General features: G+C 35.2%; 1 protein-coding gene across 1 annotated transcript in view; it reads left to right on the top strand.

The window, feature by feature from the left end:
- Positions 1–2,702: 2,702 nt before the first annotated feature.
- Positions 2,703–25,401, top strand: part of Fbxo9 (F-box protein 9) — a 41,337-nt gene continuing 18,638 nt past the window's right edge. The window contains exons 1-7 of the mRNA XM_077801748.1: positions 2,703–3,092; positions 7,917–8,003; positions 10,076–10,234; positions 13,488–13,545; positions 15,846–15,945; positions 18,578–18,708; positions 19,431–19,545. Coding sequence (XP_077657874.1) covers positions 3,090–3,092; positions 7,917–8,003; positions 10,076–10,234; positions 13,488–13,545; positions 15,846–15,945; positions 18,578–18,708; positions 19,431–19,545 — 653 coding nt within the window. The 5' untranslated portion in view covers positions 2,703–3,089. The remainder of the gene's footprint in view (positions 3,093–7,916; positions 8,004–10,075; positions 10,235–13,487; positions 13,546–15,845; positions 15,946–18,577; positions 18,709–19,430; positions 19,546–25,401) is intronic.

The raw sequence follows: 25,401 nt of genomic DNA, 5'->3' as shown, positions 1-25,401 counted from the left end.
CCCGGCTGCTCTCCAGCCTCCTTCAGGAAAACAAACAAAAGGCAGGGTGGCTGCTAGTGAGGACGACCGGCCGCTTTCCCTGGGAAAAGTTACCCTGCAGCTCCCCTCGCTGGCCCTGCGCGTCCCTGCAGCGCGGCCAGTTCGCCCTGGGCCCCGCCGAGGAGGCTGAGAGCTCGGGGACCGATTGCCCAGAACCCGAAGTCCACCGACAGATCGGCTGTCAAGATTTAGAAATGGAGACTGTCGCTGCATGCTCTGAGCACCACTAATTAAAGGTAATCCGGCTGAAACATGTTCCTGGTTTTAAAATACATAAGCTGAGGTTACACGACATTGTGAGGGCAACCAGTGCCATTGAATTGTACCCTCCCAAATGTTTAAAACAGCAAATTTTGTTATATATATTTTATAATAGAAAAATGTTTAAAATAAAAACTCAACCAATTCACTGTAGCATTCCCTTGAATCTTTAAGAGTGTCTACAATACTAGCACCTTTAATTTAAAAGACTGAATTCCTTATCCAGGTTGGGAGGCTTAATACACGTCCTCTACATAATATTCGTTCTTTCTGTGCTAGTTATGTTTCATCTAACACATACGCCTTTTAAACATATTATCTTTTTCACAATTATATTATAGACTTTACCTTAAATCATAAGGCTTGGCTGTGAAGCACTTTATAAAAAGAAATTGCTTCCAGATCCCTCGTTTAAATTTACCTAACTGTTGCAAGCCTCTCAATCATTTTCAGGAGCAACCAGAATCACCTGGAGGGCTATTTAAAACAAATTTGAGGGACCTACACTTGGCTTTCTAGTGTTGATGTTGCTGGTCAGGGGAATCACACTTCCTTAAACAACACAATTTTAACTAACAAATCAGTAACTCTTCAACACATTGAAGATTTTCTCTGAGTTTAAATTTCCCAGTTCATCACTATATCCCTCCTCTTTCTCCTGTTGAAGAAACCTACTAGTTGGTTAAGAATCCTAAGGTTTCCTCTTCCAAGAGGTAAAGGGTCATCCTACTGGGCAAACGTATAACATTTATCTACCTTTTTGTTTACTTAGCAATTGCCAAACCATATGGCAAATGAAAATTGCAAATCATCATCAGTGAAAACATAGGGAGACAAGGAGTCTAATGAATCATATACTACTCCTATGAAAAACAATTTTTAAAATAACTAAAATGATTAGTTTTTAGTCTAATTGTCCAGGCAAATCTACCTCACAAATGGAATAAACTTTCTGGAAAAATTACAGCCCTGTAAATACAATATGACAAAATACAATCCTGTAATGAGGGCTATTTGATACAGTGGAACTGATCTAAATGAGAAAACTAATAGCTGTGAAGTATAACAGTATTTTAATAAAACGGGTATTCAACTTATCTTTATAAATATTTATTTTTATTATTTAATTACTTGCTAGAATAACAAAAACCATCTGTGCTAATTGACCAGACCACCTTAAACATGCAACACTTTTCAATAGTTCTCAAACTATTTGAAATCCCATTCTTCATTTGCAAAATTGATATTTAGAATTCAAGAGTCCCTTTAATCATTTTCTTCTGCTATAAATCCTAAACTTTTTCCTCAATTTAAATTTCAAAATTCAATTTTAAAGAGGTCATTGGGAGGAAATTTTTCCTTAAAAGACTTAAAATCTTATAGTCTCCTTTTAAAACTATTAAATTGTTGGCCTCTGTTAAATATGGGGGTACTTTTTTTTATAGGTAGTTAGTTTGGGGTATAAATAAAAGCACACCCAACCAAAAGATGTATCCTAAAATTAAAATATAGCATTTGGGTTTTCTTATTTGTAGCTCATCAAACCCTGCCCGTTTTTTGTTTGTTTTTTTGGCATCCAGTTCTCTGCAGTAGATGCATTTCTAGGTGCTTCAGAATAAAATAATGAAATTTAAATTCTGTGAGCTTGCTAAATATGGGTTCTTGGAATCCTGGTGACCATTAATCGCTGGCACTTACAGAAACTTTAGAAACTCTTATTTGCTAAATGAAGGTAAGAGGCTATGTCGCCTATATGTTTTCTTAAAACATACACCCATAAAGATTTGTAGTGCTAAACCAGTGGGCCTCCCCTTCAAGTGAAATTAGGTGTTTGAGCTTTAAGAGGTGGAGCAAGCCGGTGAGTAAATCCTGGCGCGCAGCGTGCAGTAGCGGACTATAAATCCCAGAGTGCACCGCCAGCCCGACTCGGCAGGACTCCAGCTCCGCCAGAGCTGCACGCCTCCCCCATTGCATTGTGGGATCTGTAGGGGGATGCTCCTCACTTTGGCCGTTTTCCTACCCTCCTGCAGCGCACATAAGCGCATCCTTTCCTCAGTCTTAAGAGTCTGTGCTCTTAAGATTAATTTTCATAACAGCCTATGAATGCGGCTGCATTTCTGGCGCGCGCACACACAGAGTACCCAGGGCGGTGTCGCGATCTTCTGGAGTCTCGGGTTTGATTCTCCTCCGGACGGCTTAATTAGGGCTTACCCTCAAATTTAGGAGAAAACATTTTTTTGAGTTAACGTCTGTTCACATTTCCCTGGGTGTTCACTGGGCCGAACACAGGGGACAGAGTGCAGCACTCCGGATTCTGGTCGCACACATAGTAGGCCGACGCCCCGCTGGCCCTTAGCTAGGGCAAAGCGGCCAGACAGCCCGAGGCGCGCACCGACCGCGGAGGCGACACTGCGCATGCTCGGTGCGTCGGCGCAGGCTTCCGCAGCAGAGCGGGCAGCTCCGCAGCGGCGTCTGAGGTCTCCAGCAGGGCCGTCGCTCTGGTACTCGTACGGTCCTCGGTGGGCAACCGGCGCCCCTCCGCAGCCCGAGTTCCCGGCCGCCGCTCCAGCGCGCCCGGATCTGGCCCCCTGTCCCGCGAAGATGGCTGCCGTACGCCGGGCCCGCAGTTACTGCCGCTGCCTGGTGCGCTTCTCCGACCGAGAACTCTGCTAAGCCCAGCTGCAGTAGACAGGCAGGAGTAGACACCCGACACCGAGCACCCCTCTCCAGGGGGGCGGTGCAGAGGGGGCGCAGAGAGCCCCTCGACCGCGGCCAGCCGCCCCGCCAGCATGGTAACTTGGGGAGGGGGTCCTGGGGACGCTGCGGGGCGGGCGCGGGTGCGGTGTGCAAGAGGGGTCGGGCCTGGGGCTGAAGGCCGAGTGGGAGCTGCACGGTCACCACCAATATAGGGTCCTGGTCTGAGGGGGAGTGAACGGGATACTGGTTCTGCAGGTTCCTAGGGTTCATTTCTGGTAAACGACACCCCCACCCAAGTGAGCCCTGATGTGAGGAGAGAGCGTTTTGCAGTACATCGCAGAAAAATGCCCCAGACTTACTAGGCAGAACTAGTCTCGTCCCTCTTCAGTGATTTTATCAAAAGCAGTGTGCTTTTGAGGATTGAGGTGAGCATTCCCAGCATCCGAATTCGGGAGGGAGCCCTGGCAAGCAGACACTTGTTGATTACTCCTCTTCTGGAAAGCAAAGCCCACAGAGAGGCGATTCCAGCCCCTTTCAGGAGCTCTGAGTTTAAACGCAGTGCCTGGCTAGGATGTTGGCAGGTGGTCCTGGGGGAGTGGGAATGGAAAGATCCTGTCTCACTTTCATGGCATTGAGGGCCTAAGCAGCTTCTTTAAAGTCCAAAAGGAGAAACAGCTAAGCTCCAGAATTTGACAGCACAAATGTCATGGAACTGTTGCATGGACTATATCGTCCTTCCCCTGTGCCTTTCTTTGGTATCGAATAAATTGTCCATCTGATAAAAGTACTCTGGCCAGGACTGGATGAATCAAGAATGAAATAGTACCACACTAGCTCTTAGAAAACTCAAATATTTATTGAATAAGCAAATGGCTGAATGCATTTATTTCTTGTAACTAGTACTGGATGGTGGAAAAAGAACCATTTGACTCTGTCTCTAAACTTTGAGTCCTTTGCACGGAATTAAGCTCTTAACCTTTATGTTAATCCTATCTGCCAAATAAGTAAAATGAAGACTTGATCTCCTCAACACATGAACTATTCTAGTGAAAGGTGATATTTAGATCAAATTCAATTATGAAGAAAAGTGGAAACTTCTGGGTGGTAACTGAGGTCCAACTTATTTCAAGTACGATTTGAATTGACCAAATGTAGTAAAACAACATTTTTTTACTGTCAAAATCAAGGTAATGGCTAGAACTCATAATATTATAACACAAAGTTCAGGGGAGAAGGAAGATGTTGCCTTGTTACAGTTTTCTCCATCCTTGAGGTATGCACTACATAGCCACATGACACTTTATTAATTCAACTAATTTTTGAGTACCTGTTTTCAGCCTGGTATGGTGTTAGACTTATTAGTATAATAGATTTTCAACCAAATCTGTAAGGTGATTTATGATAAACTTTTGATCATGAAATGTCACATCTGAAAAGGGATCTCAGAAATCATCAAATCTCTTCACAGAAGTCTCTGAAGAGGGGACAGCTGAAGCCTAGATGGGCCTGTACTGTGAATCAAGCAATGTATTGGCCCTAAGGTTACAAAGATGACCAAGATGCAATCCCTGTCCTCAGTGCACTAACTCCAGTGAAGGAAACAAAAATAATTTATCAGTATTAGAGGACACAAAACGGATAATTAGAAGAGTTGACCAAGAGCACTATCTAGAGAAAGCAGGGGCATTTCTTCAGATGAAGTCAGCATAGTCTCATTGCTAGGCAAGAGAAAGAAAGGTACATTACTAAAAAACATACCCTATAGAACCCTTTTCTCCCATTGGCAGTGCTTCAAGTTTACAGTAATAAATCAGGCTCCTACTAGTGATGTTCTTAGTAGGTGTGTTAGTTTCCTGTTAGTATAGCAAAATACTCTGAGATAAATTTTTGAAGACAAGGAGTTTATTTTGGCTCATGGTTGTAGAGGTTTTACTTCAGTATCCAGTAGCCCCATTGCTTTGAGCCTCTGATGAGGTAGTACATCATAGCAGGAGCACATGGAACAAACTGCTCAGCTTATAGCTAATAAGCAGGGATAAAAGGGAGTCGCATTACTCATTTGGAGGGCACATCCCCAGTGACTTAAGGACACTTACACCCATAAGCCTCCACATCCTAAATGTTCTGCCAAATCCCAGTAGTGCCACCCTGGTAACTGAGCCTTCAACACATGGACCTTGGGGGGACACTAAGCCAAACCAAAGCAGTAGGCAAAGCTGCCAATTTAACTGCCTTATATTTATTTTTTTACTGGTTTAGCCTTCACATTTGCCAAGTATTTTACTAATGTAACTAGTTCAAGTGTTAAAAGCATCCCTACTTTGAGTCTGGCTTCCAGAGATAAGATACAAAAGACTTATTTATATTGCACTGTAATGTAGTGCAAGTGTATCAAGTTTTTGTGTTCAAAGAACTGTGTTATAGAAACATTTTTTTTTCCTGGAAATAATTTACAGCTAAAATTTGCAATCATAAAACTTGCCAACTTTGGAACTAGATAAAATTGTTTTTATTATTAATTCTAGTTAAACTTCAACATAATTTTCCTGATTGCCACATTTCTAAATAGGACTGAACACATTGAATATTGAGCAAATTCTGTTTGCTAATAAGTCTGTTAGCTAACAGACTGAACTGAGGCAACATTTTCACTAGAAGGTAGGATTCATTTTAACAAACATTGAAAATAAAAGGATAAAATGGATGGATTCCAACATGAGACCTCTGTTAAGTCCAAAGCCACACACACAATTTCTAGTCCAGAATTATTCCACCTTAAACCACTACACTATGTAAAAGTTGGATTATAAGACAAATAAAATAGGTTTCTTGTTATAATTATTTGATAAGCTTTTCTAGTACATTTAAAATATTAATAAGCAGAAGTCATATTATAGACAGCACATTTAATAATGTGCCTATTATAAAAAAGAAGGTCTATCTTTCTATGGACTAGTTTTTCATTTTTGTTTTTCCTCCCTGTGATGCTGGGGATCCAGCCCAGGGATCATATGCTAAGTAAGTGTTCTACCACTAAGCTACACCCCCAGCCCTGAACTGTAGTCTTAAGCCATCCATAAAATAAAAACTGTTTATATAATTCTGTACCAAAACTAAGCATTTTCTGAGCAAAATTGTTCTTTCTGACCACCTACTAAAACATGGTAAACTAGTGTCCAGTGGAGTTGATTTTACAGTATTAAAAAAATTGTATCAAATTTATCTGATTGGTTATCATTAAACTTACCAGTGTAGAAGATAATCTATGGAAAAACAACCCTGTTTCATTAATATGAAACAATATTCTGGTTTAAGAACTTGCTGAAGTTTGTGGGCACTAAAAATTATTTGAGGGTTTTTTTTTTTTTTTTTTTTTTTTTTTGTCTGTTGTACTGTAACAATTGTGTTTAAAACATCTGCCATTTCACTTTGTCAGTGGCATTTCAGAACTTCCCTTCTGGATGGAAAATGCAACCTCACCCAAGAGGTAGTCTTGGGTAAGAAGAAAATAAACCAAAATCAAATAAGCCTGTCTAGATCTAGTCACAATTTATAGGAAGTAAGAGGACAAAGGAACATATTTACTAATGCTGCAAACCATAAAGAAAAATGTCCCCTTTTCACCACAAATAAATTATTAAAAAGAGAAACAAGACATTCTAGCACACACCTGTAATTTTAACTACTCAGGAGACTTACTCAGAAGGCTAATGCAGAAGAATCACAGGTTCAAGGACAGGCTGAGCAACATAGCAAGACCCTGTCTCCAAAAAAAGGACTATGGACATAGTTTAGAGGCAGAGTACTTCCCTAGAGGCTTGAGGCCCTGCGTTCAATCCCCAGTATGGAGGTGGTGGTAGGGGGAGAACAACAGAATGAGAGGATTACAAAAGAATTGAAATGTACCAATAAACTATGATATGGATACCTTATTTGAATCTTTTTAAAAAAATCTTATTATACATGACAGTAGAATATATTTGACATATTTGGAGTATAACTCAATCATTCTTCAGGTTGTATATAATGTAGAGTTACATTGGTTGTGAAATCATATGTACATATTGAATCTTAATTTCACAAACTATTTTCAGAAATATGAATACAATGAATGGATATTTGATATTGAGAAATTTTTGTTTATATAGATAACTTTTAAAGCTGAATCATAATTAGTTGGAGATTAATTACACTATTCTCCTTACTCTTGAGTATATTTAAATATTTTTCTCATAAAAAGTTAAGACAATACTTTGTTGTTGTTGTTATGGAACCAAAAAGGAAAACAGAGATGTTGTATTTTATTTCATCTTTTTCTAAGAAAAAGTGAAATAGTTTAGATAATAAATTAATGCTTACAGTATATATATTGATGGAGGAATGGGCTTCATTTACCTAATTATATTAAATCCTTTATTTATAGTAATGGAGTTGAATTATTTTATATAAGATAAGATTGATTGGGGGATGAATGGAGTTGATGTTAAATTTGGGGGAACAGAATGTTAAGATTCATGGTGATGTTAATACTGTGATTTTGAATTAAGAATATGCCTTTCAGACTTATTTTCCTTTGGAAATAAATAGTAAGGTCCCCAATGCACCCTACAGCCTTGCTTTTTAAAGAGGATTCCACCAACTATTGATATTGTGGTATTAAGTACCAAGTAGCTGAGTAGGAGATTAGATTACAAAGGGAAACACTTATGCAGTATACATGAAAGTGTATTAATCCTGGGGCTGGGGTTGTGGCTCAGAGGTAGAACACTCGCCTGGCATGCATGAGGCACTGGGTTTGGTCCTTGGCACCACATAAAGTAAAATAAAGACATTGTGTTCACCTATAAATAAAAAATAAATATTAAAAAAATTTTTTGAAGTGTATTAATCCTTATGTTATTTTGTTATTTTTTCCTCAGGCAGAAGCTGAGGAAGATTGTCATTCTGATACTGTCAGAGCAGGAGATGATGAAGAAAATGAAAGTCCTGCTGAAACAGATCTGCAGGCATGTATTTTCAATTATATTTTTGATTCTTATTCCACTGCTTCCCATACATAAACAGAAATTGGTCATGATTATGGAAATTTGCAGGTTTGTGTTTGTGTTGAATTTAACTATTTTCATATTGCTTTATAGAATACTTATATAACATAACTTATAGATTTCTTTTTCTATGAAAGAAGTATTAATTATTGCTATGTATTATATGATTTTGAAGTATTCAAAATAAGGCTTAAGCATCACTCAAAACTCATAACTTTAAAGAAAAAGATTGATGAGTTTGACCTGCTAAAAGTTTTAAAACCCATATAAAATAAAGTTAACAAATAGCTAAGAACAACTGTTTACCACATATGGGCAGAGGATTCATATTCTTAATCTGCTGACCACTCTTGTAAATTAGAGGAACATGGGGTAGAAATATGTGAATAGACAGTTAACAGAAAAGTACCTATAATCCCAGTTATTGAGGAGGCTAAAACTGCAAGTTCAAGGCCAGCCTCAGCAATTTCAGAAGACCAAAAAAGGGGAGGAGGTGGGTGCTCAGTGGTAAAGTGCCCTTGGGTTCCATCTGGAAAACAAAATTTTTTTTTTAAATCTGTATGGTGAATAGTGTTTATTGCTGAGCAGGCTATGAGATCACTCATGCAGTATACATGAAAGTTTAAATTGCCACAACTTTCTAGAAGTCAGATTGGCAATATGGATCAAAATGAAAACCATGCATTCTCCTTGAATAGCAGTTCTAGTACATCATCCCTAAGGAAATAATGGAGGAAGTGAGTAAATATGCATAAGCAAAAATGTTTATATGCAGAAGTGTCACACAACCTAAATATCCACTTCTTTTTTGCTTAGCACCTCACTTTTGTTGAGACTGGCTTTGAACTCATGATCCTCCTGCCTCAGCTTCACAAGCCTCTGGGATTAAATACTTGTGCCACCATGCCTAGCTCTAAATATCCACTTCTTTTGTTAAATAATTATGCATCCATAGGATGAGATACACTACAGCCATTTAGAAAGATGGAGTAAATCTTTGTGCATTGAAATAGGGAATTCATAAGCTTTCTAATACTTGTTTATTTGGAATGCTATTGAAGATTCTGTAAGAGGTATGTGTATGACATGCTAGAACCATGTGTGGGAACCAAGCAGTGTCCAGGAATAGACAAACTATTTTTAAAACATTTCATATTTACCATTAAGAAGGAATCTAACAATAATACAGTTCTATTAACAATAGCTGTCTTTGGGAGGGAGGATACCCCATTGTGGACTCAGTGGGAAGGAAGCAGAGGAGTGGAGATTGCCATGCTAGTTTTATTGGGCACTTAGCATCAGTGCCCAGGGCATTGTGATCATGCTGAGGCAATACCAAAAGGGCTGACAGTTCAGGGCTGTTTTCAAATAATTCTTCAGAAATTTGGGGTTACAAGTTCTTCATTCCCGAAAAAAGAGCTCATCATAGTCTACCATATATAGGTCTTCACATTTTTGTTTTACATATTTAATATGATAGGTGTTAGAAAAATTTATATTCTCTTTGAAATAGAGAATTTTATTAAAAGAAATACTTTGAACTCACCTACACAACTTTTAGCAGCATTCTTTTTTTAATATTTATTTTTTAGTTGTAGTTGGACACAATATCTTTATTTTATTTATTTTTATGTGGTGCTGAGGATTGAACCCAGGGCCTCGCACGATAGCAGCATTCTTAATGTCTACCAAATGATAAACTTATTAACAAATTATTGGGAGCTTTACATTTCAGTCCCTCAGTCATGACTTATATTTTTAATTCTAATTTAAATTTGGCTGTTCAATACTATTAGTTCTTTTGCTGTATAATCAGACTTATTTGAGGTTAATTTTAACTTTTTAAGATTTTAAGTAGAAAATTATTTGAGAAGATGATAAATATTTATTGGGTAGTTAGTAATTTATAAGACTGTTTTCTGGTCTTAGAATAACAAGAATATACCTGGAAATAGATGTTGGAAATATTGATAAATTGTTCCAGAGTTTAGCTACCCTTCTTTAATATGTCCTAAAATGCTTTTCCCTTTTAGGCACAACTCCAGATGTTCCGTGCTCAGTGGATGTTTGAACTTGCCCCAGGTGTAGGCTCTAGCAGTTTAGAAACTCGACCTTGCAAAGCAACAAGAGGCTCTTTACTGAAAGCAGCAGCAGATACCAAAGGAAAACAAGAACTGGCAAAAGAAGAAAAGTTAAGTATTAATGGCATTTTAACAAATTACTTTTTTTTCCCCACATAGAATTTTCACTGACATAAGTAATCATTTATCATACTCTGGTGACATAAACATATAATTCGTAAAATAAAAGAGTTTTTCTTTATGTAAAAAAATTTCAACTAAAATGCCAGTTTATACATTCCTAATTTTCAGGTGCTTTTCTTGATACCACTGCCATGGGCCTCTCTCCCTGTAGATATGTTATCTTCATGGTATTGTCTTTTGTTAATTTGTAGAACCTTTAGAATCACTTGGTCTCTAAAAGATTGATGCCTCTGAATTTATTAATAGAAACCCAGAAATAAAAAAGAAATTGTTCAAATATTAATGCCTTTTCAAAGGCAATCTTTACTTCATGTAATGTTTCTTTATATTTTAAGTTGAACATATTATAATGCTATATTAGTTATTTTTTTTTTAAAGAGAGAGAAAGAGAGAATTTTTTTTTACTATTTATTTTTTAGTTTTCAGTGGACACAACATTTTTGTTCGTATGTGGTGCTGAGGATTGAACTCTGGCCGCACACATGCCAGGCAAGCATGCTACCGCTTGAGCCACATTCTCAGCCCCTATATATTAGTTATTTTGGAAAAAATTTGAATGTGCTTACAGTGAAGTTATTTTGAATACTAATTGCTCACTCCTCTCCTGTACTTAGTCACATGGAGTAAGCACAGCACACCATTTCATTTTTCATTATCCTCATTTATAGAGGCTTCATCTTCACACAATCAGATCCAAGTTTTTGTTTATAATTACTCATTAAATAATTGACATTATTATGATGACTAAAATCTGCCAAACTTGTTTTAATTTTTATTTAGAAATAATTATAGGTTCACAGATGCAGGGAAGTTCCATGCACCCTTCACTTAGCCTTCCCCTACTTTTCTTAGTAATGTTTTACCTAAGTGTAGTACAAAATCAAAAAAATAGGAAATAAACATTGGTACAGTCCTTAGAGCTTATTCATATTCTCTGGGTTTACAATTACTTATCCATGTGTATGTGTATAAATAGTTCTATGTAATTTTATCACATGGGTAGTTTATATAACCACTACCACAATCAAGATATAGAACTTGTCTCCCCATTGGAGGTGGCACATGCCTATAATGCCAGAAGCTTGGGAGGCTGAGGCAGGAGAATCTTGAGTTCAAATCTAGCCTCAGCAACTTAGTGAGGCACTTAGCAACTCAACAACACCCTATTTCTAAATAAAAAAAATTTAAAAAGGGCTGGGGATGTGGCTCGGTGGTTAAGCACCCCTGGGTCAATCCCTGGTACAAAAAAAAAAAAAAAAAAAAAGATTTTATTGTAGAATGAGCAGATTGCAATCTGGAATATGGATGCTATGATAGATCATTAGGCATATTCAGGGAGGCAAATGAAATGTTTTAAAAGGTACAATGAATAAGATTGCATAAGTTGTTTTGAAACAATTAACCTTGTATTCAAGAGTTAATAACAACTGTGGTATCAACTCAAGGTTGACAGGCAATTAACTGCTGGGCAAATGTTCTTGTAGAAGTATTCTTTGTGAGCTGCCATGGTCTTTGGGCAAGTTTGCAGTTATGGCAGAGTCTGTTCTTGTTTTCAGGCAAATCATATGTAAGAGCCTTCCCCTCATGATCCTCCAGCTTTATTTTGCTAAAGTCGACATAGTGACTTCATTTAGAGTCTTGACAACTTTCACAAATTATTTTATTGCCTGAAGGATCCTTTATTCTTACAGTTATGCTGTCCCTTTCCTCCCACTTTCCCCAGCTATTCCTAACCACTGGCAGCTACCACTGATCTGTTCTTCATTTTATAATTTTTACATTCCAAGAATGTTTGGAAAGTAGCATCACACAATATATAACCTCCCGAAGCTGACTTTTTCAGTGGACATAATTCCTTTGAAATCTGTCTATGTTGTGTGTCATCAGTTTGTTCTCTTTTATTTTAGGGTAGTATTGCCTGGTATAAATGTTCCCCAGTGTTTTTTTTTAACCATTCACTGGTTGAAAAATATTTCATAGCAGTTTTTTTTTTTTTTTTTTAAGAGAGTGAGAGAGAAGGAGAGAGAGAATTTTTAACATTTATTTTTTAGTTTTTCGGCGGACACAACATCTTCGTTTGTATGTGGTGCTGAGGATCGAACCCGGGCCGCACGCATGCCAGGCGAGCGCACTACCGCTTGAGCCACATCCCCAGCCCATCATAGCAGTTTTTTTTTGTTTGTTTTTGTTTTTTTAAAGAGAGAGGGAGAGAGAGAGAATTTTAATATTTATTTTTTTTAGTTATTGGCGGACACAACATCTTTGTTTGTATGTGGTGCTGAGAACCGAACCCAGGCCGCACGCATGCCAGGCGAATGCGCTACCGCTTGAGCCACATCCCCAGCCCATCATAGCAGTTTTATTGTGAATAAAACTGCTATGAATATTTGTATGCAGGGTTTTTTTTTTTTTTTTTTTTTTTTTTACGAAAGTAAGTTTTTATTTCTCTGATATAAATACCCAAGAGTGCAATTGCTGGATTCTATGGTAAGTACACGTTTTGTCGTAAGAGAAATTACCAAACTTTTCCCAAGTGTCTGTACCATATTTCCACCAGCAATATCTGAGGGATCCAGTTTCTATGCATCCTCATTAGCATTTTGTCACTACTTTTTAATTTTTGCCATTCTAATAGGTGTAGTGATATCTCATTGTGATTTTAACTTGCATTTCCTTAATGGATAATAATGTTGCATATCTTTTCATGTGCTTTTTTTCCCATCTATACATCTCTCTGTAAAATAATGTTCATGCCTTTTTAAAATGGATTGCTTATATTATTACTGTTGAGTTTTGAGAGTTCTTTATGTATTCTAGATACAAGTTCTAGAGTTTTCTAGAACAAATGTTTTTTGATGAAGTCCAGTTTACCAACCAACTTTTTTCTTTTATGAATCTTGCTTTTGGTGTCAAGTGTAAGAACTCTTTTTACGTAATCCTAGGTCTCCAAGATTTTCTTACATTTCTTTTCCTCTCTAATGATTTTATAGGTTTAACATTTGAGTCTATGGTTAATTTTGAGTTAATTTTTATGTAAGATATGAGATTTAGATCAAAGTGCATTGTTTGCCTGTCAGTATGCAATTGCTCTAGCACCATTTGTTGAAAAGACTCTACTGCTGTCCATATTCACTTTTAATACAGATTTTCAAAAGTTATTTTCCACTTTTTATTTTTATAGGCTCGAGAACTCTTCCTAAAAGCAGTAGAAGAAGAACAAAATGGAGCTCTCTATGAAGGTAAAACTCAAGGCCCAAGATTATGTAGTTATGACTTTTTTTTAAGAACAACTCTTTGTTACTGATTTTTTTAAACTAAATCTTATTTAGTATAGAACATCAATGTTCCTATGTTTGAAATGAGTTTTTAAGTCAAAAAGTTTTAAGACTTTATTTCTATACAACTTGTCTGTTTCAAAAAATAATTTCTGGGAAACATTGTATTGGAAGGATGAGTAAAACAATTCTTTTCTACATTTAGTTTTAGTGTTTTTTCTTCATTAATAAAACCTTAAAAATTGTATTCATCTTAAAATAGGGTATATTTTCATAGGTGAAAGTTACTTCAAAGGAGGGAAATATAAAGGATAAATCAAGGAATACATAGATGTTTTCCTTTTTGAGTTCTAATTTACACTTTGTCAAAGTATATGCTTCATCTTTAATAGTTTCTTTTAATAACCCAATAGAAATTCATATGTGTTTTCATTTTTTATGGTAAATATAATCATGGGGAAAATGTTCTTGCTTGAAGCATTTGGAAATACTAAAAAAAATAAATAAATAACAACATTTACAGTTACTTTATTTACTTGCAAGTTTCTTACACATTTTTAAAGGGTCCAGTTGGTCACATCTCTACTCAGTCTTCAGTCTTGTTTGTAATACTTCCGATTCAGCTTAAAATATGGTATTTCACCCAGAATGAAATAGAACATAGCAAAAAAAGGCAATGCTGGAGGCATCACAATACCTGACTCCAAATTATACTACAGAGTTATATTAACAAAAAGTGCATGGTTCTTGCATAAAACCACACATAGACCTGTGTTATAGAATAGAAGACACAAAGACAAATCCATACCTGCAGTCATCTGATCCTTGACAAATGTGCCAAAAACATACATTAAAGAAAAAAGAGCCTTTTTAAAACAAATATTGCTGGGAAAACTGCTTATCCATAAGTAGAAGAATGAAACTAGACTCTTATCTCTCACCCTGCACAAAAATCAAATTAAAATATATCAAATATCTAGATATATGAACAGAAACTATGCAACTCCTAGGAAAAAACTTAGGGTCAACACTCTAGCATAAGCAACAAGTTTCTCAATAGGACCCTTAAAGCTTAGGAAATAATGCCAAGAGTTAATATGGGACAGCATTAAATTTAAAAGGTTCTGCATAGCAAAAGAAACAATTAGGAATGTGAAGAGAAAACCAACAGAATGGGAGAAAAATCTTTGCTAACTACTTTTCTGACAAGATTAATATCTAGAATATATAAAGAAGTCAAAACTTTACAACAAAAAATCAAATAACCCAATTAATAAATGGCAAATGAATTAAACTTCTCAAAAGAAGGAATACAAATGACCAACAATATGTAAAATGTGGTTTATATACACAATGGAGTTTCATTCAGCCATAATGAAGAATGACATATTATTTGCAGGAAAATGGATGGAACTAGAGAACATTCTGATAAAATAAGTCAAACTCAGAAGGTCAAGGGTTGTATATTTTCTGTCATGTGGAAGCTAGAAAGGAAAAAGAAAAAAGTGGGGGTGGATCTCATGAAAATCAAAGGAAGATCAGTAGAGGAAAGGGACCAAGTGGTGGGAGGGAAGAAGTGCTGGGTAGTGATATTAGTCAAATTATATTGTTGCATGTACAAATATGTAACAACAAATACCATCATTAATGCACCAGTTTTTTAAAAGGTGGAAAAAATGAACATGGCATAATATATTGAATTGAATAGAATTCATCCAAGGGGAAAAAGAACTAATTAGTCTCCACAGCCCCAGATTATTTACAGTTCTAAACCACTTGGCCAGGAGGGTTATAAAAAAATCAGTTTTAAAGTTATTTAGCTAAATAAGAAGCAACTAAGCTAAAGGAAATTGAATGTGAAGGTAAAATTTCAAACACTCTCTGTTACATCCAGTAGGAGGCACTTGATTTTAATAGCTGTGTCTTAGAATGAAAAATTTGCTTAGAAATTTTTTTGTTGGGGCCGTAGAAATTGCAATTTCAGAGTCAGAAGAAAGACTTCTGAAGAGAGACATAAAAGGGTGAGGAAAACCATGAGATGGGAAAAAAGATACCAGTAACACATTAACTTTAAGAGAAAAAATTTCCAAATCTTCTAGTAAGATTTGGAAATAAGTTTGTTCACTAAGCTTCTATTGCATCTATAAAAAGAGAGTTTGGCTGTTTGTAAAGAAATTTACAAAATTAAACTACAGTTAAGGGTAATCAAAGGAAATGACAAAAATGTGTGGTCCTAGCTAATTTAGCTTTATTTCTTCTTTTAGCCATCAAGTTTTATCGTAGGGCTATGCAACTTGTACCTGATATAGAGTTCAAGATTACTTATACCCGGTCTCCAGATGGTGATGGCGTTGGAAACAGCTAGTGCGTATATAATTTGATAGACAGTAATGCATAGTGTGTTAAAGTTAAGTGTCTTTGCCATGCTGACTCTTAACATGATGAGAAGATGGTGCTAATTCTGTTAATCTATGTAGTATTTAGTATATCCTTATTTATAACTTACAGAAATTTTTAAATTAGGAAATTCTTAGATTAAAATATGAAAATGTACATTTTAAATAGCTTTAACAAAAGTAAGGTGATGAATGTTTTAAATAAAAGCAGTGATTGCTGAAAGGAGTAAAATAAAGAAATCACTTCAACCTTATAAAACATTTGAAATAAAAATACTAAAATATAAAATAGGGCTAGTTGACCAAATGTTAATAGTGGTTAAAATCAGATGGTGCGTACATGAAATTTCATTACATCAGTCTTTCTGCTTTTATGTTTAAACTTTATTTATTTATTTTTTTTGCAGTACTAGGGATTGATCCCAGAGGCACTTTACCACAGAGCTACATTCCCAGTCCTTGTTTTCTTTTTTTATCTCACTTGAGTTGCTAAGGCCGACCTCAAACTTGCAATCCTCCTGCCTTAGCCTCCAAGTTGCTAGGTGTGTGCCACAGAGCATAGCAAAACATTTTACATTTTAAAAGTGGGATTTTATTAGGAAAATGCTGAACTCTAACAAAATATTAATCTCATAAATTCTAAAGTAACATTGTTTAAAACTATAGGTATAGCCGGGCAGGGTGACATAGGCCAAAAATTCCAGCAAATTAGGAAGCCAAAGAAGAAGGATCACAAGTTCAAGGCCAGCCTGGACAACTTAGTGAGACCTTGTCTCAAATTAAAAAAAGGACTGGGGATGTAGCTCAGTGGTAGAGTACCATTGAGTTCAATTCCCAATACTTTAAAAGAAAAAAAAAAGATGTAAGATGGAAATATTTCTAAAAGAAATTGCATTTCACTCTGTAGATGTCATTTGCATCAAAGTTATGAAGTTACACTAAAGGTTTAATATGAACAAAGACCAAGAGAACATATTTTTAAGCCAATGTTATCAAAGATATTTGTAAGACAATTATAAAATTGTTTTGGTCCAGTACCTCTATCCCCAAGAGTCCATTTTGATGATATTAGAAGGAAAGGGTGTCTGTACCTATGGGAGAATGTCAGGTTTTAAAAATAGACTTTTGGTAAGGAGATTTTGACTATTACTATATTCATTGTCATGAATAATTAGGTTACGTTTATCAGTGGTATGTGCTTATTGCCGTGTGTGTTGTGTGTGTGTGTGTGTGTGTGTGTGTGGTTTTGAGGATTGAATCCAGGTCCTCATGTATATTAGTCAGGTGCTCTACCACTGAGCTAAATTCTAAGCCATTTTAATTTTATTTTTGAGACAGGGTCTTGCTAGCTTGTCCAGGCTGGCCTTGAACTTGCGGTTCTCCTGCCTCAGCCTCATTAGTAACTTAGATTATGGGCATGCATTTGCCAGTGTTTCTTAAATGCATGTGTGATGTGTGTGTATGTGTATATGTATATGTGTATGTGTATATGTATACATATGTATATATGTATACATATACACATATACTCATACACACATATGTATATATACACACACATATAAGCATTTAAGAATTGGATAAACCATATTGTAAACATCCAATGAAGTCAATATTAACTGCCTGTTTGAGTCTTTGATCTAACAATATTTTTCACCAAATTGGAGTTAACAGTGTGAGAGAGTTCATACTTAAAATGAGTCATTTGGGCTTTTTCTAAACCTTCTTTAAGTTTGGGTAGAGTCATTCAGAGCTAGGTCTTTAGCCAATTTAAAAAAAAAAAAGGCTGAGTGCTAGTCGGTTTTTAATTACCTGATTAATAACTTACCTGATTGATAAGATAGTCTGTTTTTAATTACCTGATTGATAAACCTTGGAAGTTTGATGGGCTTATTATTGTTTGGTTTTTGCCTTCCCCAGTAAAATATTAGTAAACTAGCCATTGAGTCCAACTAACCTCAATCAGACTTGCTTTTTGTTGTATTATTAAAAAACCCTTTCTGGTTCCCTTATTTCTCATTCAAGCCTTTTGTAAGTCTGATCATCTTTAATATTAATGTCAAGAAAAATGGAGAGCTAGACTTTAAAAATTCTTAACTACACATTGTTATATCATGGTAGGTGATACGTGTGGACCCTGAGATCTTTCCAAAGTAGATGTTTTCTTTTAAAAGATAATTAGATATATCTATAAGAAAAATCTTGGTAAGTAAGTACCTCGAATGATATCAGTATATTTGATTTTTATCTAGTTAGAAAGAATTTAGATTACTTAAAGAATTACTTACGAAAGATTTTCAGTTCATTTGACAATTTTCACTTAACTTATGAAATGTCTAAAATAAAACTAAGTAATCTCATTACCTAAATCCCCAAACCCTAATTCTTAATGGGTTATCACTGAAATGTTTTTCTTTGAAAAACTTGGTGTGATAACTCCTTTGCAAGGCAGGATAAACTACTATTGCAGTTTTTTAAAGCAGTAAGAAAGCTTGTTTTTAATGACTTTCTAAAACAGATTTGAAAGTGTTGTGAAAAATCAGTTTCTAAATTTATGTTCATAGTCTGAGACACTTTATTCATCTCCCTTCTTTTTTCAGCATTGAAGATAATGATGATGACAGCAAGATGGCAGATCTCTTGTCCTACTTCCAGCAGCAGCTCACATTTCAGGAGTCTGTGCTCAAACTGTGTCAGCCTGAGCTTGAGAGCAGTCAGACTCACATATCAGGTGTGGATTCTTGGAAGTTTTCTGGACCTACATATTGCCATATAATTGCAATATGGTGAAAGATCCACTTACCTAGATTTGTTTGTATATACTAATAAACTTTTCAAAATCTGAAACAGATAAGAGTTGAAATGCAATTGTTCAAGGATGCCATACTTTTTTCAGTGAAGATCTGAATGGGTCAGTTGGAGTTGTTGAAGTAGTCCCCAGAAAATTGGAGTAATGCTGCTACCATAAAGATTTTACCAGGGTAGAAAATAGTCCTGAGGCAGCCAAATGTTTGAAGTTACTGTAATTTTTCTTCAAATGTTGAATATTGTTAAATAATTTTTTAGAGGAAGACAATTTAAAGTTTTCAAGAAAATAATTCTTTAGTGTTAATGAATGCAATATGGATCACACACATATATTAGATTATTTTTCTAACATTTATTTTAATATAACTTCCTGGTAAAATAATCTTACAAAGGAAAAGTGTGCTTTATAGAAGTAACTTCAAATTTATTCTCTACTGAAAAAACAATGATATTTGTCTTTTGATGCTAGGAAATATTGATAGTATTGGGTAGTTAAATACACTAATGCTATATCTCTGAGCAGTACTAACAGTGTGATTTATACATTCATAAATTTCTAGTAAGCACAAATGCACTGAGAATGTAGTTTTTTTGACAGTGCAATGACAAGCAGGAGAGTAATTGAAGGATGATTTTCTTTTGCAGTGCTGCCAATGGAAGTCCTGATGTACATCTTCCGATGGGTGGTGTCCAGTGACTTGGACCTCAGATCATTAGAGCAGTTGTCTCTAGTGTGCAGAGGATTCTATATCTGTGCCAGGTGCTTCTTTTTTTAAATAACTCATGAAGTGGGGAAAAGGATTATGATTTTCTGCCAGTTTCGTTGAAGAACTTGGTTGGTGTTTGAGTAAAAGCTTAGAATGAACAAAAGTTTTGCAAAGCTATACTTAGCATGATTTTCTAAAATAACTTAGCATTTACGATTAGACTATTTCCAGGGTATAGAAAAAATATGTAGAAAAGATGCAGTCTCACATCCTGCTTCCATAGGGTTTATATGCCAGACTAACCCACTTGGAAAAAATAATTACATTAGAAAAGTATGTTCAAGTTATTTTTTTGTTTTTTTTTTAAACTGAATAATTTGTTCTAATTAGTTATACATGACAGGAGAATACATTTTGACACATTGGACACAAATGGAGCACAACTTCTTCTGGCTGTACATGGCATAGTCACACCAGTGGTGTAGTCATATATGTATACAGGGTAATAATGTCCATCTCATTCCACCGTCCTTCCCACCCTCACACCCCATCCTTTCCCTTTACTCCTCTCTGCCCAATCCAAAGTTTCTTTATTCTTCCCGCCCCTCCCAATATGAATCAGCATCCGCTTATCAGAGAAAACATTCAGCCTTTGCTTTTTTAGGTTTGGCCTCTTTCACTTGGCATATTTTCCAGCTCCATCCATTTAACCTACAAATGCCATAATTTCATTCTTCTTTAAGGCTTAAGTTATTTTTTTTAAGAGAGAATTTTTTTTTAATATTTATTTTTTAGTTTTCGGCAGACACAACATCTTTGTTTGTATGTGGTGCTGAGGATCGAACCCGGGCCGCACGCATGCCAGGCGAGCGCACTACCGCTTGAGCCACATCCCCAGCCCTTAAGTTATTTTTATAGTGATTCTAAACCCATTAAGTGATAATGATTTGAATTTATATTGTACAAGAACTTTCTTTTAATAATATAACTTTTAAAATATTTTTATGTGAAAAATAGTTGAGTATAAAATTGTTTGAAGCTGATCTTCATGTGTTTCTTATATAAATTAATATATGTAGTCCTTAGAATCTAGAATCTTTTCATGTCTGGTTGTTAAAATTCAGATGCATTATTTTTTTAATAACCTAATTCCATTTGGAATCTTATTTTGCATAAAATATTAGAATTTCTTGAAACCTTTGTTTTTGCTCATTCTCTGTGTTATTCTACTTAACAAGTACCTATTAGCACATTTTATCCCATTATCATTCCATATGTAGAATACCTATGAACACTTAAATTGAGTATTTTTAGTTTATTTTAATTCATCTGTGTCATTGAAGTATTGGCAGAATTAAAAACTTGTAATTTAACATGGTAAGCAACTGTTGAATCACAACCAACCTTTCAAAATTGGAGATTCAAGCAGTATTATTCCACTTATTATGTATAAGAAACAAAAATTTGGTTAAGAAAGGAAATTTTTAGGAATAAAATTTCATGTGTCATAAAAATGAGAAAAAAATTTAAATACACATTTCAACATAAATTTTGAAGGATTTATCTTTTCAAGTCTGACACCAATATAAGTAGATTTTGCTTCTTTAAAACTGGGTATTTTAAGTTGTAAATGGAGTTAAACATATTTTGAGCTTATCAGTATCATGTCAATTTTCAATACATCTTTTATTCAGCTCATTTTACTAATTCCATAACAAAGTTCTGTTGGGTTTGGCTTATTCTGGAAATTTATTCCCAGTTTGACCATTTCACTACTTATGCAATTGACATTCCTACTCAGCCATCATTCTGCATGAAAAAAATGCAGTGGCATTTTGCATGGCCTTGTTGCTTTCACTCTTCTAATCCTAGCACATATCTCTATAAATCCTCAGTAATTGGGTTTTTAAAATTTTTTATTTTTAAAAAATTGCGGGGCTGGGGATGTGGCTCAAGCGATAGCGAACTCGCCTGGCATGCGCGGGACACTGGGCTCAATCCTCAGCACCACATAGTTTTCGGTTATGTCCACCAAAAACTAAAAAATTCTCTCTCTCTCTCTCTCTCTCAAAAAAAAAAATTGACAGAAAAAATATGTGTATTACATACAGCATGATGTTTTGAAGTATATATACTTTGAAGTAGTTTATTTTAATGCACCTGTGTCATTAAAGTATTTGCAGAATTGAAAACTTGTAATTTAAAATGGTAACCAACTGTTGAATCACAACCAACCTTTCAAAATTGAAGCTTCAAGCAGTGTTATTCCATTTTATTATACTGTGGAATGGTTCAGATAATTATCATTTTGTGATGATAGTATTCAACATCCACTCTGCATTTTCAAAGGATACAGTTATTATTAACTCTAGTCACCTGCTATACAATAGATTTCTTGAATGTATTTTCTTCTGTGTTTATATATTCTTTAATCAACATCTTCCCCTTCCCTCCTGAACCACCCCTGCTTCTGTTAGCCACCATTCTGTTCTCTACTTGAATGAGATCAATTTTTAAAAAATTTTTTTGTTATAATATATTCATATAGTCACATAATAAAATAATATAATTTGATCAATTTCAATCCCCAGTCTATCCCCTTTCCCCCTGTTCCTCTTCTATTCTATTGGTCTCACTTCTATCTTTTTTAGTTTGTTATAATTAGTTGTACATGGCAGTGGAATGCATTTTGACACATTGTATACAAATGGAACACAACTTCTCATTCCTTTGGTTGTACATGCTGCAGAGTCATACCACTAGTGTAATCACACACGTATATAGGATAATAATGTCTCATTCTACCATCCTTCCCTTCCCCACCATCCCACCCCTCCACTCATTCTCCTCAACCTAATCCAAAGTTCCTTCATTCTTCCCTACATTATCCTCCCTGCCCCACTGTGGATCAGCATCTGCTTATCAGAGAAAACATTTGGCCTTAGGTTTTTTGGGATTGGCTTATTTCACTTAGCATGATGTTTTCAGTTCTATCCATTTACCTGCAAATGCCATAATTTCATTCTTCTTTAAGGCTGAGTAATATTCCATTCTGTATATGTACCACATTTTCTTTATCCATTCATCTGTTGAAGGGCATCTAGGTTGGTTCCATAGTTTAGCTATTGAATCAACTGGTTTTGTTTGTTTGTTTTTAGTGAGATCATGCAGCAGAGTCTTTTTGTGTCTGACTTATTTCACTTAACATAATATTCTCCATTCTTTTTTATAGCTGAATCATATTACATTGTGTATATGTACCACATTTACTTTATCCATTCATCCCTTAGTGGACACTGAGGTTGATTCTGTATCTTGCCTGTTGTGAATAGTGCTGTCGTAAATATGCAAGTGAATATATCTCTTCAACACACTGATTTCAGTTCTTTTGGATATATACCCAGAAGTAGAATTGCTGAATCATATGGTAGTTCTAGTTTTAATATTTTGAGGAATCTCCACACCAATTTCAATAATGGCTGTACTAATTTACACTCTCACTAACAATTCATAAGGATTCCCTTTCCTCCATATCCTTGTCAACACCTGTGATCTTTTCTTTGTTTGATGATGGCCATTCTAATAAGCATGAGGTAATGGCTCATTCTGGTTTGGATTTAAATTTCCTGATAGTGATGTTGAGGATTTTTTCATGAACCCGTTTTTCATTTATATATCTTATTTTGAGAACTGTTTCAATCTTTTGCCTATTTCTAAATTGGGTTATTGTTTTCTTACTATCAGGTTGATTGAGTTACTTACATATTTTATATGTTAATATCTTACCAGGTATATAGTTTACAAATATTTTCTCCCATTCTGTAGGCTCTCTTCATCATAATTATTTTCATTGCTGTACAGAAGCTTTTTAATTTGTTATAATCCCGTTTTTTAATTTTTGGTTTTATTGCCTGTGCCTTTGAGGTTGTATCAAAAACTCTTATCCCTGATCCATGTCATGAGCTTATCATATACATATGTTAGTAGTTGTATGATTTGGGGTCTTTTAAATCTTTAGTCCACTTTGAGTTGGTTTTGTATATGTGTGAAATAAAGGTCTAATTTCATTCTACTGCACATTTAATATTGTTTTCCCAACACCATTTATTAAAGAGACTATCTCTTCTTATGATTCTTTGTACTTCTGCAGTATCAGTTAAAATGACTGCCTTTTTGTCTCTGATTTTGAGTCTTCTCTCTTTCCTTAGTCTGATTTTAGGTTGAGTTTTTTTCCTTGTTTTTTTCTTTCTTTCTTTTTTTTTTTCTTTTTTTTTTTCAGTTCCTTGAGGTGCAGTATTTAGAATTGCTTTTGCTGAATTCCATTGATTTGGGTATGTTGTGTTTTGTATGACAGGTTGGTGTTCGGTGAACACCATAAGGTTTGTTTATCTGGAAAAGTCATTTTTTTGAAGAACTGCTTAGCTTGATACAGTATTGGTTGGCAAGTTTGTTTTGTTTGAATTTTTGTGTTTATTTACTTTTTAGTTGATTCACAAAAATTAAAAAATTGTACATATTAATGGAGTACTACATAATTAATGTTCAATATACATATATATCACATAATGTTCAAATAAGGTTAAACATTCTTACTTCCTCAAACATTGTTTCTTTATGGTGAAGACTTCTAAAATCCTTTCTTCCAATGTTTTGAAATGTACAGCATATTATTGGTATCTATAATTACTCTACTGTGCAATAGTGCATCCGAGCTTGCTCCTATCTTATAATTATTTAGTACCCTTTGATCAGCCTTTCCTCATTCCTTCTCCAGCTACTTTCCCCAGCCTTTGGCAATCAACATTCTCCTAACTTCTATGAGATCAATTTTTTTTTATATATTTCACATAAGTGAGATTATGTGGTGCTTATCTTTCTGAGCCTGGCTTATTTCACTTATTTAATAATGATTTATATTTTCATCCATGTTTGCTACAGATGACAGGATTTCCCATTTGTGGCTGAATAGCATTCCATTGTGTATATGTATCCTGTTTTCTTTATCCATTCATCAGTCAATGGACATTTAGGTTGTTTCCATTTCTTGGCTTTTATGAATAATGCTACAGGGAACATAGGAGTGCAGGTGTCTATTCAACATATTGATTTCATTTCCTTTGTATATATACCCAGTAGTGTGATTGCTGAATCATATGGTAGATCTATTTTTAATATTTTGAGGAACCACCATACTGATTTCCGTAACGGCTATACCAATTTACATTCCCACCAACAGTGTTCAAGGGTTCCTTTTTTATCACATCCTTGCCAGCATTTGTTATACCTAGTCTTTGAAATTGGCCATTCTTTACTGGAATAAAGTAATAGCTCATTGTGGTTTTGATTTGCATTTCTGCTAATTACTGATGCTAAGCATTTTTTTATGTACATATTGGCCATTTGTATTTTATGTCTATTGAGATTTATTACCCACTTTTTTGTTGTTGTTGTTGTTGGTACTGGGGATTAAACCCAGGGGCTACATCTTCAGCCCTTTTAATTTTTTTGAGACAGATCCTCTCTAAGTAGCAAGGCCTTGAACTTGGAATCCTCCTACCTCAGCATCCCAAATCTCTGAGGATACAGGTGTATGCCACTGTGCTGGCCTATTACCCACTTTTAATTGGGTTATATTGAGTTTTTAGAGTCCCTTATACATTTTGGATATCAGCTTGTTGTCAAATATGTAGTCTGCAAATATTTTTTCCCACTCTATAGGATATTCTTTATTTCTGTTCTATGTAGATTGTTACCTTTGCCGTGCAGAAATTCGTCAGTTTGATATAATCCCATTTGTCAATATTTGCTTTTGGGGTCTTGTCCAAAACATTCGTGCCCATTCCAACCTTCTGAAGTTTCTTCTATGTTTTCTTCTACTGTTTTCATAATTTCAGGTCTTACATTTAAGT

The sequence above is a fragment of the Urocitellus parryii genome, chromosome 8, assembly GCF_045843805.1.
Source record: "Urocitellus parryii isolate mUroPar1 chromosome 8, mUroPar1.hap1, whole genome shotgun sequence".
Taxonomy (NCBI): Eukaryota; Metazoa; Chordata; class Mammalia; order Rodentia; family Sciuridae; genus Urocitellus; species Urocitellus parryii.
This window is presented reverse-complemented; position numbering and strand designations above follow the sequence as displayed.